The sequence below is a fragment of the Cupressus sempervirens genome, chromosome 10 (genome assembly GCF_028749045.1).
Source record: "Cupressus sempervirens isolate cs-2001-9-10 chromosome 10, ASM2874904v1, whole genome shotgun sequence".
Lineage (NCBI taxonomy): Eukaryota > Viridiplantae > Streptophyta > Pinopsida > Cupressales > Cupressaceae > Cupressus > Cupressus sempervirens.
In genome coordinates, this window is record NC_143127.1 from 341,780,302 (window position 1) to 341,797,000 (window position 16,699).

Genomic DNA, 16,699 nt, shown 5'->3' on the forward strand with positions numbered 1-16,699 from the left:
GATAATCTTGTTACTAAGGAGATGGTTCGAAAACTGGGTTTGAAGAGAGTGAGACATCCTTATCCTTATAGAATCGGTTGGTTGTAAGGTGAGCATGCTTTGAAAGTGAGGGAGAAATGCCTTGTTGATTTCTAGATTGGTAGTATAAGGATCAAATGTTGTGTGATATTATGGACATGAATAGTTGTCATGTGTTGCTTGGTAGGCCTTGGTAGTATAATTGTAGGACTATGCATGATTGTGTCAAGAATGTGTTTACTGCTGAGAAAGGTTGCAGAAAGTTTTCCCTAATTCCTTTGTTGAATGAAGAGCTCGGTAGGAGGAACCTGAGTATTGGTAGTTGAGTTGAGTTGGCAGATTCTAAAAAGTTTGGAGATCAGTGTGGAAAGAAAACCTATAGCACACCTCAAATGGATGTGAAGAAGTAAAAGAAGAACAAATGAAAGAGTGTACAAGTTGAAGATTTGGAGGATATGTATGTGAAGAACCAGTTTGGGATTCATGTGTTGAATCCCAAAAGCTGTTCTTCTAGTTACTAGAACATCTTTTCAAACCTGGGGTTTTTGAAGTAAGAGCATCCTAGACTTTCTTGCAATCTTGCATATTGGAGCTGAGTGCCAATGGTTTCCAATTTTCTATTAGTGTTGAGTTGTTTAGTGTATGCCAAGTTACTGTAGCTCTTGTGCATGATGAATTACTATAGCTTTAGTGGATGCTGAGTCATTGTAGCTCTAGTGGATGTTGAGTTATTATAGCTCTAGTTGATGCCGAGTTACTATAGCTCTTAGTGGATACCAAGTTATTGTAGCTCCTAGTGGATTCCAAGTTATTATAGCTCTTAGTGGATGCCAAGTTAATGTAGCTCCTAGTGGATGCCAAGTTACTATACCAATCTTATGTTGATCGAGTGTTCCTTAATGTTCTATGTGAACTTATTAGTGCCCAGTTTTCTAGTGGATGCTAAGTGTTCCTGTATGTGTCGAGTGCTAATATTGGTTTTGGCTATGTTCATGTCGAGTTGTTTGTGAGCCAACATTTGGCATTTAATTTATGTCTAGGTATTTAATTTAGTGTCGTAGCCAACTTGTGGCTCAACCTATATTTAATGTAAGGGATTAAATTTAGTTTGCAATGTGTTGGGCTGACTTGTGGCTTAGTTGGGTATAAGTAAGACCTTTTGTGGAGTCTTTAAAAATATATCATTCCAGCTTAGAGAAAGGGATGAAGTGTAGATGCAAATTTTGAAGAGCTAGGGCTACGACTTAGAAATCAGAGGATTGCTTGGTGGACCTGAGGCTACAAGTGTGGATTCTTCTTGGTGTTCTTATCTAGTTGTGTATTTGGACTAGCTAGAATTGAGTTTGTAAGTGGATCTTGTAGAACTAATTTTGTAATTTTTGTTGGTATTTGGCTCTAACCTGAAAGGCCTTATAGCTAGGCATATTGCATGTAATCAATTCTATCTATGAATAAAGAGTTATGAGTTGGTATTAGATCTTGCATTATTGTTGCTTTGTTGTTGTATTTCCATTGTGTGGTTGTTTGCTAAGGTTTTCGACTTTTCCTTTGGAGATTCTACTACCTTACACTATGTCATTGAAAATTATGCCTATCATGTGAGACAATAATGCTTTTATTTTATTTTTAAAATGGGAATAATGTTTTTCATTTTCACACTTAGGATTAGTGGGATTTTTGAGATTTTTACTTAATTAAAAGGGGGCAAGTTCTTTGAATTAAATAAAAGACTTAGGATAAGGCAACCGACTGATAGGTTATAATCGATTGATTAAAAAAATGATGATTTGATCAAAGATAAGTGATGAATAAATTAAGAAAAAATGTTAGAAAGGGGACTCATAGTCTAGATGACCATTTTTGGGTGATTCCAGACCTTGACAGATATTAGTGATCTGTGGAGGAAATATGTACTATCTCAGTTCTTGAAAAACTTACCCTTGAATACTCATATACCTCTTTCTCTCTTTTTGCAATCAAGGATTCATGATAATTTATCTTTCCTTCTTCTTCATTAATTTCTATTCATTCACTTACATATTCTCCAATATGTCTTATGCTTTTATTTGTACTCTTGGTTAGTACTCTTTTGTCTTTATATGTAATAGCTCTAAAATTAGTCTCAACTCTAGGAAAAGAATCTTTCAATCTTCTCATTTAAAAATATTTTATTTTACCAATCAATGTTCCTCTATTAAAACTTTTAATAAGAGGAGTAACTTAGTTCAATTGAATTAACCTTATTCTCATAAGTTGGTATTAAGGATCGAAGAATCTTGTGAACAACTTGAACTTTTTATCTGTGTAGTAACTATTGTAATTCATTGTACATATGCTATAACAATTCCATCTTCTTGCATTATTCCCCTTTTTAACTTAGTTTTCCAATTTCACAACTTTTCTTTCTTTATAAATTCATTACCTTCCCATAAATTCTTTAACTTAATCCACATGTCATGTGCAAGGTCAAGTTCCTTTACCTCGATGAATTCTGATTCAAATAGAGCACTAATGAGTGCTTCTCTTGTAATCATGCTCTACTAGAATATCTTCTTGTCCTAATATATACATCAAGATAGATCTTTCTTAGTCTTTACAAAAAATTGATCCCTTGTGATAAACCAATAGTTAATTCCCATACAGAGCGGATGTGTTTGCATCTTTTTCTTCCAACTTTCATAGTTATCACCATTAGATTTAGTACTCTCTTTCCTTTAAGCCATAGATCCCCTCAAGTTGTTAAGATTCTTTTTGAAAGAAGACCTGATTCTTTGATGCCAATTAGTAAGAAGTAGAGTCCGCACACAACAAAGGAGGGGGTGAAGGGCTTGAGATGAATTTTTTGTGATCAAATATAATTAAAACCAAACTTATAAATGTGATTTCTAGCAATTAAATTAATGATGCACAAGAAAAATAAACCATGCGCCATAACACACGGATTTTTTGACTAAGGAAACCCTTGATCAAAGGGAAAAACCCTAGTGGGGATGGCATCCAAAAGATAATGTACTAATAAATAAATTCCTTATAAATGGATGTGACCCTATTAGGATTCAAATATAATACATTTAGTACAATAGTGCTTTGAGAGGATGGATACTTGTTAGGAGACCGTGAATCCTTTCTAGAAGATTGTAAACGTATTAAAGGGTAGAAAGGAAATAAGTAGATCCACTGCCTAAATGCTCTAGCAAGTGTGAAAGACAATATTTGAAGATAACATATCCAAAATCATGAATTGACAAGTCTACAACTTACTTGCCAAAATAGTTCCTTTGAAGCTCCCCTTAATCATCCAATATTAATATTAGTATACTTTGATTATCCATAATATGTATCCACATCAATTGATCTCATATATGGAATACCCAACTAAGGAAAACAACTTTCCATTATACCTCTTACAAATAATTAATTAGGTTGACCTATTAGAGCTTTCCCAATGTACATTTAATTATATAGCTTAATGTTAAGGCATACGTGTTTTCATAAGCATTATTAAAAATAACATAACAATGTTCCCACAAGTTACAATAGAGATATTATATTTTACAATGATAAATAACACATTTCCTCAACATAGTCGACTATCAATAAAATATATCACATGTTACAAAATAGAGATATTTACATAATAACCCAAATTCTTCCTTTAGACATGGGAAAGGATACATATTCTAATTAAAGTAAAATTTATAACATTAAAATGAAAAAAAAAGTGTCTCTTGAAAGTTGCAAATGCTACAACTTACTATTATATGTAAGGAACACTAATAAAAACTTAGTAATGTCTAAGGTGGACATATATTAGGAAGATGTATACTTGGGAGTACTTTTATACAAAAGCAAGTGAATGTAAACAGACTACAATGTTGAGATGTATTTATGTGCCAAATATTATACAAGGAACGATTTCAATAATTTTCAAACAAAATAATTTAAAGTAAATGCATCATTCGAGAAAAAATGAAGGTTTTAAATATACAATTTCTATCTTTTATTTTTATTCATGTAATTTTATAGTTTAGAATAATTATAATAAATGATGCAATAAAAGTATACACTAAACTCATTATAATAATTTGTATCAAAAATAATATTCTATAATCATTTTCAAATTGAATTTTTTCTTAAAAAAGGCAAGGGCCTACTATGCAATGGTAAACTATGAGTCTCTCATCAAGTAGGTCTTGGGTTCAAGTCTATGATTAACACATAATAATAACTAATGCTAACAATAATAATCAATAATAAATAATCTAGGCTTTGGTCAATTACTTTTCAAACATAATTATCATCATATTCTATTAATAGTATAAATTTAAATATTATATTTTACTAATAATTTGATTTTTATTCATTTTATTTAATTTAAATATATTTATAATTGATATTTAGTATAATTGATGATGTAACATTTTGCAAAGCTTAAAGATATACTAGTATTGTTTATTTTACTAATCTTTTTCAAGGTACTTGCAGTATGATAATCAAGATTTTGGAACGATAAGACAAGAAATGGAAAGCAGCAACCATATTTTGAGGTAAACCATATAAATCAATATTATTTGGAATTGTGAAGTTATTATTATTTATTTTAAATAATTGGTTCTTTTAACAAAGGATTTGTCTATTATTTTTCATAGGCATATGGATGGAGAGGACCTTCAAGAGCTAACCATAAAAGAGTTGCAAGAATTAGAACAAAAGTTGGAACTTGGGCTACATAGGATTCGATCAAAAAAGGTATCATTTTATTGTATTTTATTATAAGGTAAATTAGCTTGTTTCACATAAATAATAAAGAATTTTTTAATAGATAAATAATTTATTACTTTTTTAAAAATGGTTCACAATTTCTCTGCTTGCTCACTTTCATGAGCTCTTCACTAACCACATAGTTAGTTCTTCTTAATGTCATAGATGCTCACATTCCTCACTCATTTAAAAATTCATAGAAGCTTCAATAGGGCTTGTATTGTGTGAATTCCTCAAGAAGATGTTGAATTAGGATACCACAACTTGCTTTGGCAAGGGTTTTCTACTTATATCATCCAAAGGTCCTTGGTGTCAATGTACCACGCTGAATTTTACATCATTTAGACTAAAACTATCCCTTCCAATGCGATAGAAAATATGCCTACATCAAAAATGGTTAACATGATTTTTAAGAAGGCACTAAGTTTTGGTATCCATAGTTACAATGGGATAGAATGGCTCCTCAATTGCACTAGTCTCCCCCAAGTTTCGTGATTCCACTACACGGTGCCCACACCTTCTGTCTTCCTATCATCTCTAACCATTGCAATATGCTTGCATAATTTGTTCACAACTTTATTGGATTTTTGTAGGATCGTACCTTGATATGTCAATTTACACAGATTTGGCCAAAATGGTGCAATTTCTACTAGTGTTTCTAAAATAAAAACTTGTTGATGGGGAAATGTTGATTTACCCATGTGTTAAGGATTTTTATAATGTAGTTTTATTATCATGAGGAAAAATAAATTGCATTAAAGAATAAGCTTTAGATTATTTAAGGAAACTTCCTATGTCATCTTTCTTTGATGGAATATGTGTTCCAATATTGTTTTTCATAGATTTGGAAAGCACTAATATAGAAGAAAGAAATGTTAGATGAAGATGTGGATAGCTTACACACTAGTCTACACTATTGTTAGAGTAAAAGGTTAATTTAATTTCATTCATTAAATTACCTTTAACCCCTTCTTAAGATTCCCTTTGTGCACTTGCATTTCCATTTAATAATTAATTAGTAAAATTATTAAATGTCATTTACCTCTTAGAGTTTCCTTTTTAGGTTTTCTATCTCCTTCATAAGGATCGATCGGTTGTAAATTATTCATTTTGTTTTGCACAAGTAAATACAATCTTCTTGTTTATTGAGAAAACCCTTCTCTCTTTGTGTTTCTTACTTCCTCATAATAAGTTATTTGCATGAAAGATATCCAGGGATCTCTAGATTTGTTCATTATCAAATCCTACATGATATTAGAGATTTGCCTCTAGCTACCTGTTCTTGTTTGGAGTACAGAAGGTACTTAATTTTTTTCAAGCAAATCTTGTGATTTTTTGTTATTTTCTGTAAAAATATGGGGTCTCTGAAATTGGGGGCGCTTTGAGCCCAAACAGACATTACAGTTGGATTCAGAAGATGTCAAAACCCACATTTCATATAAAGCACATCTTGTTTGGCCAATCTTGCATTATGTGGAAAAAAATATTTGCCCAATAGGGTTGTATGACCCTGTGCACAATTCCTGAGGGGATATTTTCAAAAAAAAATCTGTGGGTTTTTTTTTGAAAAAAAAGGTTATCTATATTAAACATTAATAAAGTTTTAAAAAACTTTATAAAGTTTTTTTTGAAGACAAACTCAAGAGAATATGTACTTAGAAAAGTACTTGCAAATGTAGAGGGTGACATCATTCAAATGACCTTTAATTTGACATCCATGCACCTATCAACAGATTTATTTGTTGGTTAAAATAGCAGCAGTTGGTTGTTGGGTTGTATCTTGAGCATACTGTGTCTTTTTTTGTAAACAAAATGTCATTGGAAATTTGATTCCAAGACCCATGCATTAATGGAGGATATTTTGGTATTTGGTTTTGTTTGGTTACCTATTTTTCCCAGTGAAGTCAAATGAGTCTTCTTGCATTCCGGGAGACATAATTTGCTCTTTTTAGCTTTTTTTTTTCAATCTAAAAGAAGCGTCAGAAAGCTCTTCTCGAGCCCTATCTAAATTTTGTGTTATTTTTATTAGTATTTCTTAAAGGTGCATGTGATTCTCAAACTGAAGCTCTCTTTTTGTTTACACATTCCTTCTAGCAGTTGGGGTTCAATTTTGTGTATTGTGAGGGGTGTTTTCTATTATTATTTATGTTATTTACATCAGTAAACCATAATGTTTTCAAAAAAAAATCCAACACCTTCGAAAACAATGGTCGAGACCTCTTCTTTTCTAGAACTTCTAACCCCTCATAACTATCACACATGGAAGTCCTTGATGACATGACTTCTCTGATCAAAAGCATTATGGTCTTGTTTAGATGCAATGTAGCCAATTTTACTGACGCCATTTGAGGTCATCTAATACAAGAATAAAATGGATGAGGTAATGGGATTGATTGCTTTACAAGTATCTGATAGTCTATAGTTTCATCTTGATGGGTGCAATACCCCTCTAGCTATGTAGACAAGGTTTGATGACTTGTTTGGTACTATGAATGAGTTTAGGGAACCTCAGATTGAGGCACAAATTACCTCTCTTGTACAAAATTTTTTTCCTTCCATTGAGGACTTCTTGATGAAGTTAAAACAAAAGAGATCTTAATGCAGGGTTATGGGAAAACCAAGATTGACATTGAGTGCATTTACTTGATTCTTTCTAAGCTTCATGGAAACTTTTAGATTTTTTCTTCTACCATTTATTCTACCAAGGATGCCTTGGGTAATAGATTTACCATGCCATCTTTTGAGGTTCTCTGTGATCATTTAACTCAAGAGAAAGTTAAGCTCTCTCAATTTCATACTCTCACACACTCACAAACTTATGCATTGGTAGCTTGGCCATCTACTAGGATGAACGAGAAGAAGCATAAGTCACATCCTATAGAGCCTCAAATTAAATCTAGTACTCACATCACATCAAGCCCACCTCCTCCTAAGGGAGATAAATCAAAGCTTGAAAGACTGAATTGTGCTTATTATAATAAGCCCAATCATGATGAGTTACATTGCTATGAGAAGAAGTTAGATGGCTATGCCAAATAGGTTTCAAATTTGACAACTCTCCTTCAAAAGAGAAACATTGTTATTCCTTCTACTTCCCATAGATCTTCTTCATTATCATCATTTCAGTTAGATGGTAAAGATGTAGGAAAGGGTCATGCACTATGTGCAACTACCACTCCACACTCTTCTAGATGGTTATTGGATTTAGGTTCTTCACACCATATGGCATATTCTTAGTATTTGTTCTCTTCTTTTGAGGCTTCTCATACTCCACACATTTTGATGGGGAACAACATTGTTATGGCTGTATGTGGGAAAGGTAATATTGGAATTGATGATGGTACATTTCATGATGTACTTTGTGTTCCATCTTTGTCCTCTAACTTCTCTCTATTTATCAGATTACGCATACTGGAACAGGGAAGATAGTTTAGTTTGCACAAGATTTGGTGCATATTAGAGATAGTGAGAAATGCAATATTGTTGCTAGAGGGATTTTTGAGCATTCTTCCCACATATACTCCTCCTCTCATTTTGATCCACCATCTCCACTATCAGAGACTCGCTCTCCTTCTTTACAAGAGACTACTGAGGTGAAGTTGGGTCACTTGAACTTATGTGTTGTTACTAAGACCATTGTTGTGACTTCTACACCTCCACCCTCTATTTAGAGTCCATCCATTGCACAAGATTACTCTTCACCATTTCCTATTATTATAGCTCTACTCATCAAGCCACCTACTGTAGTTGTTGAGGATATATCAGAGGACACATATCTTCTCTAAGATGACATATTTAGTTCACCAATTATCCCATCTCTATTGAAGATTAAATTGTAGATTATCATGCATTCTCCTTCAAGCATCAACTAAGACTTCCAACTTTACCTTACATTTAAGGGTTTCACCCTCCTTATCCACTACCTTTATTTCTTTCATATTGGAGCCACATTGGTATGTTCATTAATAGATGAGTTCTACCATTTTGGGGAGGCTATGGAGGAATCAACACACATTCTCCATTCTCCATTCTTCTTAGGTGCCAATGTAGAAGGTACAACACATGGACTCGAACTTTCTCTGATCAAACATTTGCAACAACTCTTGCACTTGTCTATTGAGTTCTTCATTGTCTGTCATTGTCAGCCTATATGGTGGTTTATTCAGAAAACTAGCTCCAGGAATCAAATCCATATAATGACTTATACATCTTTCTAGTGGTAAAGCATCAGGTATACCATCTACAACAATCTTTTTATACTCATTCAACAAGCTTTCAATTTCTATTGGCACTTCACTTACATTATCTTCTTATGTTATCACTCAGCCTCTATCAGTTCTTCGATCATTACTATGCTCTGTCACTAGGCCATTACTAGCACAACTCAACCCTCTATGAATTATAAGAAAACAAACTTGGTTTTTTTTCATTCCCTTCTCAAATTGCTTTCAATTAACCAATCAAGCTCTAACAGTAGTATAGTTTATCTCATTGGGAGACTCAATCAAAGGCGTTAATGTATCGATAACTCCATTTATCCAAATAGTATATTGATTCAATCTTCCATCATACACAACATGTTTATCATATTGCCAAGGTCTACCCAAAAAAATATGACAACAATCCATAGGCATAATATCACACAAAACTTCATTAGAGTAATATCCAATCTTTAATTTCACAACATATTATACACTGACCAATATCTTATCCTCATCCTTGATCCATGAAACATGATAGGGTTTAGGATGCTTCAGCCTCAGCGACTGAGACTTTGTAACCAACTCCTCAGATGCCAAATTTGTTGAACTTCTAGTGCCAATGTTCACTTTGCAGCATTTCTCAGCTATCTTACATCCAGTCTTTAAAAGACTTCTTCTATGAACAGGTTCTTTATCCTCAATTTTCTCACTGCACAGAGTTCTTCTCAACATCAAATTTTCTCCAACCTCAGGATCACTCTAAGGGTATAGTTGTTCACCTTGTAGCACAACATTCGTGCTACCACTTTCATTTTCACTAGAGTATCTACATTCAAAGGATCTATGCCCTTCTTTGCCACATCTGAAATAATTACTATGAAAACCTCCTCTAGAATAAGAATTTCCACTTTTCAATTCAATCTTGCCTTTGTCATCACTTTTCCAATAAGATTTGCACTTATCTTGCATAGAATTATCAAATTTGTCACTTTCTCCATAAGATCTAGCTCTACCTCTCTAGAATCTACCAGATCTAACTCTTTGTTCATGCTTCTTTGTCAAGATCTCTTTAGCTTTCAAGGCATATTAACATGCTTATTCCATAATTTGCAATTTTAAAAAACTTATGTCATCTTGAATCCCAAATCTCAATCCATTTGAATACCTTGCAACGTCGTCAAACTCATCATCAAAATGTCTAGATTTGATGTCCAGTCTATAGAATTCCTCATCAATAGACTCTTTTATAGTCATGTCCTTTTGTCTCAAATTTTACATCTTTCTCAACAAGCTAACTTGGTAATCAATAGGAAGGAACTTCTTCTTTACTTTATTCATCATTTTCAACCAGTTCTTGATCTTTTCTTTTTCTCTTCTCTATCTATCAGTTTGCAAATGCTCCCACCATAGTGAGGTGTGACCTTTCAACCTAATGACTACAATCTTTACCTTGCTATTATCAAGAGTGCCTTCAAATTCAAAAAAATCTCCATATCAGAGATCCAATGCAACACAACATTAGTGTCTAATTTTCCATCATAAGGAACAACTTCCACAACAAGCTTTGAATGTTCCCTAAACAATACTATCAACAATCCTTCTTCATCTTGACCTTCCTCAGGTTTTGGATTAGGGTTTGATGCCATTGCTTCATCATCACTCACATTATCCACGTGCACTCCTCTCCTCTAGGTTATCACCACAGCATCTAACTTGGCTACAATTAGATCAACATGTCCATAGTAGTAGTATCAACATTTCCTTTGCCTCAAACAATCTATACGAATAGGTTCATGCAAGATTGCAACCCTCTAGAAGCTATAGGTCAAATCCAAAGATCTACTACCCTTAGCCAAATTCAACTTGGGGTTTTTTGCATTCCAATCTCCACAAGGAAGAACTTGAAGCCCTGATGCAACCCGATTTAAGGAGGGATCTAAATAGCTAGGGCTAGAGGTACACCTAACTATCCAACCACCTTGCTAAGTAACACAATAGAAGCAAACAACACAAAGAACAACACCAAGGAGAGAGAGATCAGCAAACCTTTTTATTGATTCATCCAATTATCAACATACATGTCCAGTTGTGAGTGTTAGCATGAATGGTGATGCTATGGGGGAGCATTGAAGAACATTGATATGATGTATTTATAACTGTGTTTGTCATTAATGATAACATAGTAATAAGTTTGTAAAAGACTGACAAAGCAGCAGACTCTGATTTTTGTATTGAGAATATTAAATTACTTGTCTAATGATGTGCAGTTACCAACGCATACTAAATTGCGCATTTGTTACAAGGGTAAGTGCACAAAACCTGAATCAATAGTGCATGGAAGATATGGTTGATCTACAGAGAACCATATGGAAACAGAGTATTAGGAAAGTAGTTCCTATTGTATGATTGCTATAGTTCATTACAATTGTAGTGAAGGGTTTCACAATCAACTGGAGATAGTATAATGATCATTGAAGATTTCAGAGACTATGCATGTACAAATGTCACACATGTGAAAGTTTATGTATAACTGTGAGCTAACAACATTAATTAAATGTGTATTTCATTTAATTAATGTGTGGAAAGCTGACACAAGGATTTATTATTAAGCATGGTATAAAGCAAAGATGTTTTGCTTGTTTTACATATAAATGAATAGAGAAGACTTGTGAATTACTAAGTAGCAAAGTGATACAAAAGTAGAGTAATCTACCCATGCATGTAAGTGACCTTAAGGGTTATTGTCACTAAGTTCAGAGTTCCAGATCTCATTGCATGATCTAAAGGTGAAGGAGTCTGATGTATTAGAAAGAGGGAAAAGTAGAAACTTGTTACACATCTATTATTTTAAAAGGAATAGTACTGAGGTTAATTGGATATTGGGTTCATTGATCTAATCCTAAAGCTGTTTGGACAGTAGGTTTAGCTACCTTCCACAACTCCTAACAGGGTTGTCACAACTCCTAATAGGTTTGGAATCTCCTAATAGGGATTAAAGACTTCTAACTGGGACTCTTTCTACTAAATGTTGTAATATACTCCTAATAGGGTCCATCCTCTAATAAGGAATGTTCATATTAGTACATCATTTTGTGGGCATCATTCCCATCAGGGTTTTCTCTCTGATCAAGGGTTTCCTTAGTCAACATATCTGGTGTAATTATGTATGAGCATCTCTTTATGGTTGTTGTTTACATTGGTTGATTGATTAAGATTTGTTAAGAGGATAAATATTTTAATTTTCATATAACTAATTCACCCGCCCCCCCTCCCCCCTTTCTTAGTTATATTGGTGACTATTATTCCTAATAGTGAGGCCTTTATGGGTTACAGCCAAATACAGAATACAACTTAAAAATCTAGGATCTAGCTTTAAATTCACTCTAGGAACATCTTCTCTAAAAACTCTAAGTCCTACCTAATTTAAACTTAAATACCCCTATTTATACTTGCCAAAATGACTTACAAAAGATTCTAGATCATTACATAATAGAAAGGTGGACCTTAAAATGGACTACTCACATCCCAACACAAGATCCTAACATTAAATTCACAATCCAAATTAAATGCATAAGGTGGCTCAAACTAAGATCCAATCACAAAAAAAAATAGTCAAAGAAGGAACCGAACACCAGAAAATATCAAGTTCAACACATGAAGGCACACTTGTCCAATAGTGGACAACTTGGCCAACACAAGAAATCTACAATGATTAGAACTTGAAAGTAACTAGTGAAATGAACAAAAATAGGTAGGATTACAAGGCAACCTAGGATGTGCTACAAGGAGATTGTTGAAGTGAAGAAGATTGATTAAACCTATCATGGAACAATCATTATTTTGTCACTATGTCAAATCTACTTCTTTTTGGTGAGATAATTTCTTACTTTGGTCTGAATTCTATCATTTGTTTAATTGATGAAGATGATTTGAAAAGAAAGGATAAAAAAAGAACTTAGAGGAAGGTTGAGATATTTGGTGTATAAAAGAAGCACTAATATGAAACAAGACATTGATGATATAGTGTACTATTTATCTACTTAAGGCTATAATGAAAGGATACTTGAGAAAAGAATTGAAGGAGGCTAAGAAAAGAAAAGTGTCTGTCAAGCCTAACCAAGCAAATAGTACAAGCCGAGAAAAGTTAGTGTAGGCTGAGCAAAAAATCATGGAAGTTGAGTGAAGTAGGTTCAGTATGTACCAAGTGAAGAAAGTCAGTAAGAGCCAAGCAAGAGAAATTTAGTTGGTGTTGAGAAAAGACAATTAGTATGTGTTGAGCACCAAGAAAGACCTAGTGGATACTGAGCAACCCAGTGTTGGTCGAGCATCAAAACATAGTGTTGGTTGAGCAAACAAATTGTTATTGTTCAGTACCAATAAAATGTGTTAGATTAAAGATTTAATGAATCTTAGCCAACAAAGTTGATTTCTTGAATTGTGTGCAACATGTAGAAGATTACTGTGATAAGTTGGTGGCACAGAATTCAGGATAAACTATTTTGAGGTAATTTCAAAGAGGATTGTAGAGGAAGTTTCTAGAAGGGCAAAAATGGAAAAGTGGGTAGATTCATTGAATCTTACCTAACCCTAGAATGGACAATTGTGGTTAAGTAGAAAGAGACCTAAATTCTCTATTTGTAGAGATAGCAAACAAGAAGAAATAGTTGCTATGTGTAAGAACCTAAGGAAGACAAGAAGTCTAGGATGTTGCTTCATATGGTGGCCAAATAGAAGAGTCTGCAATTGGCATACAAAGAAAGAAGGCTTAAGGGGATGAATACTTGAAGGGTGAACAAGATGTTAGAGACAAATAGAATGAATGCCAAGCAGAATGGAGGACTGAATGTGAGATTTGTAATCTACAAGTGAGTTGTTATTGTTATCAGATCAAGTCCTACTGTTACTCTCTAATAATTGTATCAGTCTAGATAAATCCCTTGGATTAAGGTTGACCTAACAGTCATTAGTAAATCCTTTAATAGGGTGAAATTCTAATGAAATTTTTTTAAGTCCTCTAACAAGGCTCACTCCTAATAGGATGATTGATATCCTTTAACTAGGTCACATTTAATAGTGTGCATTATAACCTTTAGCAGGGTTGGCTCTTCATAGAGCTCACTTTAGGAGAGTGAAAATTGGTAGCATGTTACTGGTAGTTTTTCTCAAATTGGATTTCCTAGTAAAATCCATGTGTCAAAATATTTGATTTATTTTACAGTTTTGCATGTTTACATTTTTGTAGAGTTATTTTGACATAGGACTATAATATGCATATGTTTAAGATAATGAATGGTCAATGCATGCATAAGGATAAGTTGCAATAATGAAAAGTTTTATTTGTATATTTGGATCTTGGAAAATTGATTCACCTCCCCTCTTAGTTATTCTAAAGTATTCCAATAGGATGCTCTTCAATTAGAAATAAAGGGTGGAAATATGACCTTGAAATATGCAAAGGGAAGGGCATTTTAATTGTGAACTACATATCTACAAGTGTTATAGAAAAAGTAATGTGCATATGTGATTGAAAATTAAAACCTCTAAAACCTCAATAATCTCAGATCTCCAGGTATAGGTCAATTTGGATGACATATATCAGTAGGTTTATGAGATGGCAAGCATATTCCTAGAGCATAGATGATGCAGGAGCATCTTGCATGGGAAAATTAAATTATTAGAAAAAAAAAAAAAAAAAGAGAAAAAAAAGTTTTTAAAAATAAAAAAAATAAAAAAAAATAAAAAAAAATTATGGAAGAGAGAGAAAGTGATGAAAATGGAAGGAAAATAATAAAAAAATAGGAAAAAAAAAAGGAGAAAAAAGGAATTTCTATTTTCAAGGTGCATGGGTGGCATAAATAGAAAATAATAAAAATAGTTGTTATTCCATTAATCGAGGTGTGTAGGTGGCATCTTAGAAGTTTGTGGAAAGTTCCTTAAATCATGCATTTAATATTTGTTGGGTGCTTAGTTGTATTTGGGTGGGAATTTAATATTTATTTAAAGGTAGTTGTATTTACCTTTTATCCCACATTGCTTGTGTTTGTAATGTCTTGGGTTAGAAGTGCCTATTTAAGCAAGGCTTATAATCGTTTGTAATCAAGTTCAAGAAATAGAAGTTCAAGAAGTTGGAGAAATGGAAGCTCTTCTAATGGAAGTTCGAGAAATAGAAGTTCTTGAATTGTAAGCTCTTCAAATGTAATCTCTTCTAGTGGATTTCAAGTATTAATGGATGCTTTATGAAGCATTTTTTTTGTGATCTCTCTTGTTTCCATATTATTGCATTTTTGGTTGTGAGTTGGTACGGGTGGTGTGGCCCTTCATCAGTGGTATCAGAGTAGGAGTTCCTGAGTGTGCGGACAGATCGCCGAATGTGAGGTAGTTTGCACCAGGACCTTGAGTTGGGTGAAGTTTGTGAAGAAGTTCTTGATTGTGTAGACAGAACGCCGACTGTGAGGCAGTTTGCACGAGGTTTTTGTTTTGGATGAGATTTTTCTTCTGAAGACTTGATTATGGAGAAGAGAAAGAAGAAGATGACTTTTGTGATTGGATGGATTCTAAGGATTCCTCGACTTGAGAAATTTAGAGCAAGAAATCAACAATCATTGCTAGTTGATTTGCAAAAGCAAGTGAATGAATTAGAAGCTGAGTTGCGGAAACGAAGAGCATGTCACCAGAAAAGAGATGCTGATAATTCCTTGGATGCGGAAAAGAAAGAGGATCCAGTGGAGTATGAGACATGTGGTACAAAAGAAGAGCAAGAGGATGTAGAGGATATTATTTGCGAACCTAAAGTTGAAGAAGATGAACGAGAAGAGGAAGAGCATGAAGATGGAAAGATTTATGAACCTGAAATAGATCAAGATGATTTGAAGATTGCAGCAATGGAGGAAACATATAGTGCCTTCGTTGGAGATCAAGCAAGTGAAGAAGTTACATGCATTGTTGACGACATAAAAGAGGCAAGCGAAAATGAAGATGTCAAACAGGTAAATTCTTATGAATCATGGGATGTTGTCTTTGATATGAGTTTAAAAGATATTAATGATGGTTTGCATGAGGATCTTGTTTGTGATGCAAAGGAAGATTGGTATGGTGTTGCTGGATTTAGTACAAGTGTGATTAATTCAACAAGATTGGATGAGAATGAGAGTTATACTTGGATACAGTTCATTGTGAGGGAGCATTTTCAGCAGCAAACAATTGTTCCAGCTAGTTGTTGGAAAAGAAGAAAGAAGGAAATATATCGGCATCGGATACTTGTTCCAGTTATGTGTTGGAAGAAAAGAAAAAAAACTTTCAACAGTGGCTACTTCATTTTGTGAATCCATATTCACAAAATTTTTCCTACCATGGGAGTCGGATGCAGGAGCATCATGCATCAGCAAAAAAATAAAATGTGAAAGATTTGTATGTTGGTTTTCTTGTCCCTATTGAGGTGGAAGCTTGTGGTGAAGATGAAAATGGTTCTATATTTTTCTTTTGACATCAATGTGTGGGACACACTTTTCTATCTACCAGGGGAGTCTGATGCAGGAGCATCTTGCATGGGAAAATTAAATTATTAGAAAAAAAAAAAAAAAAAAAGAAAAAAAAAATTTAAAAAAAAAATAAATAAATTAAAAAAATAAAAATAAAATTATGGAGGAGAGAGAAAGTGACGAAAATGGAAGGAAAATAATAAAAAAATAGGAAAAAAAAAAAGGAGAAAAAAGGAATTT

The 16,699-nt window shown here is 33.4% G+C and overlaps 1 protein-coding gene across 1 annotated transcript in view; it reads left to right on the top strand.

The window, feature by feature from the left end:
* LOC149533983 (MADS-box transcription factor 22-like) overlaps positions 1-16,699 on the top strand; it is a 166,067-nt gene that overhangs the window by 67,805 nt on the left and 81,563 nt on the right. Inside the window, exons 4-5 of the mRNA XM_089805002.1 lie at positions 4,504-4,565; positions 4,668-4,767. Coding sequence (XP_089661128.1) covers positions 4,504-4,565; positions 4,668-4,767 — 162 coding nt within the window. The remainder of the gene's footprint in view (positions 1-4,503; positions 4,566-4,667; positions 4,768-16,699) is intronic.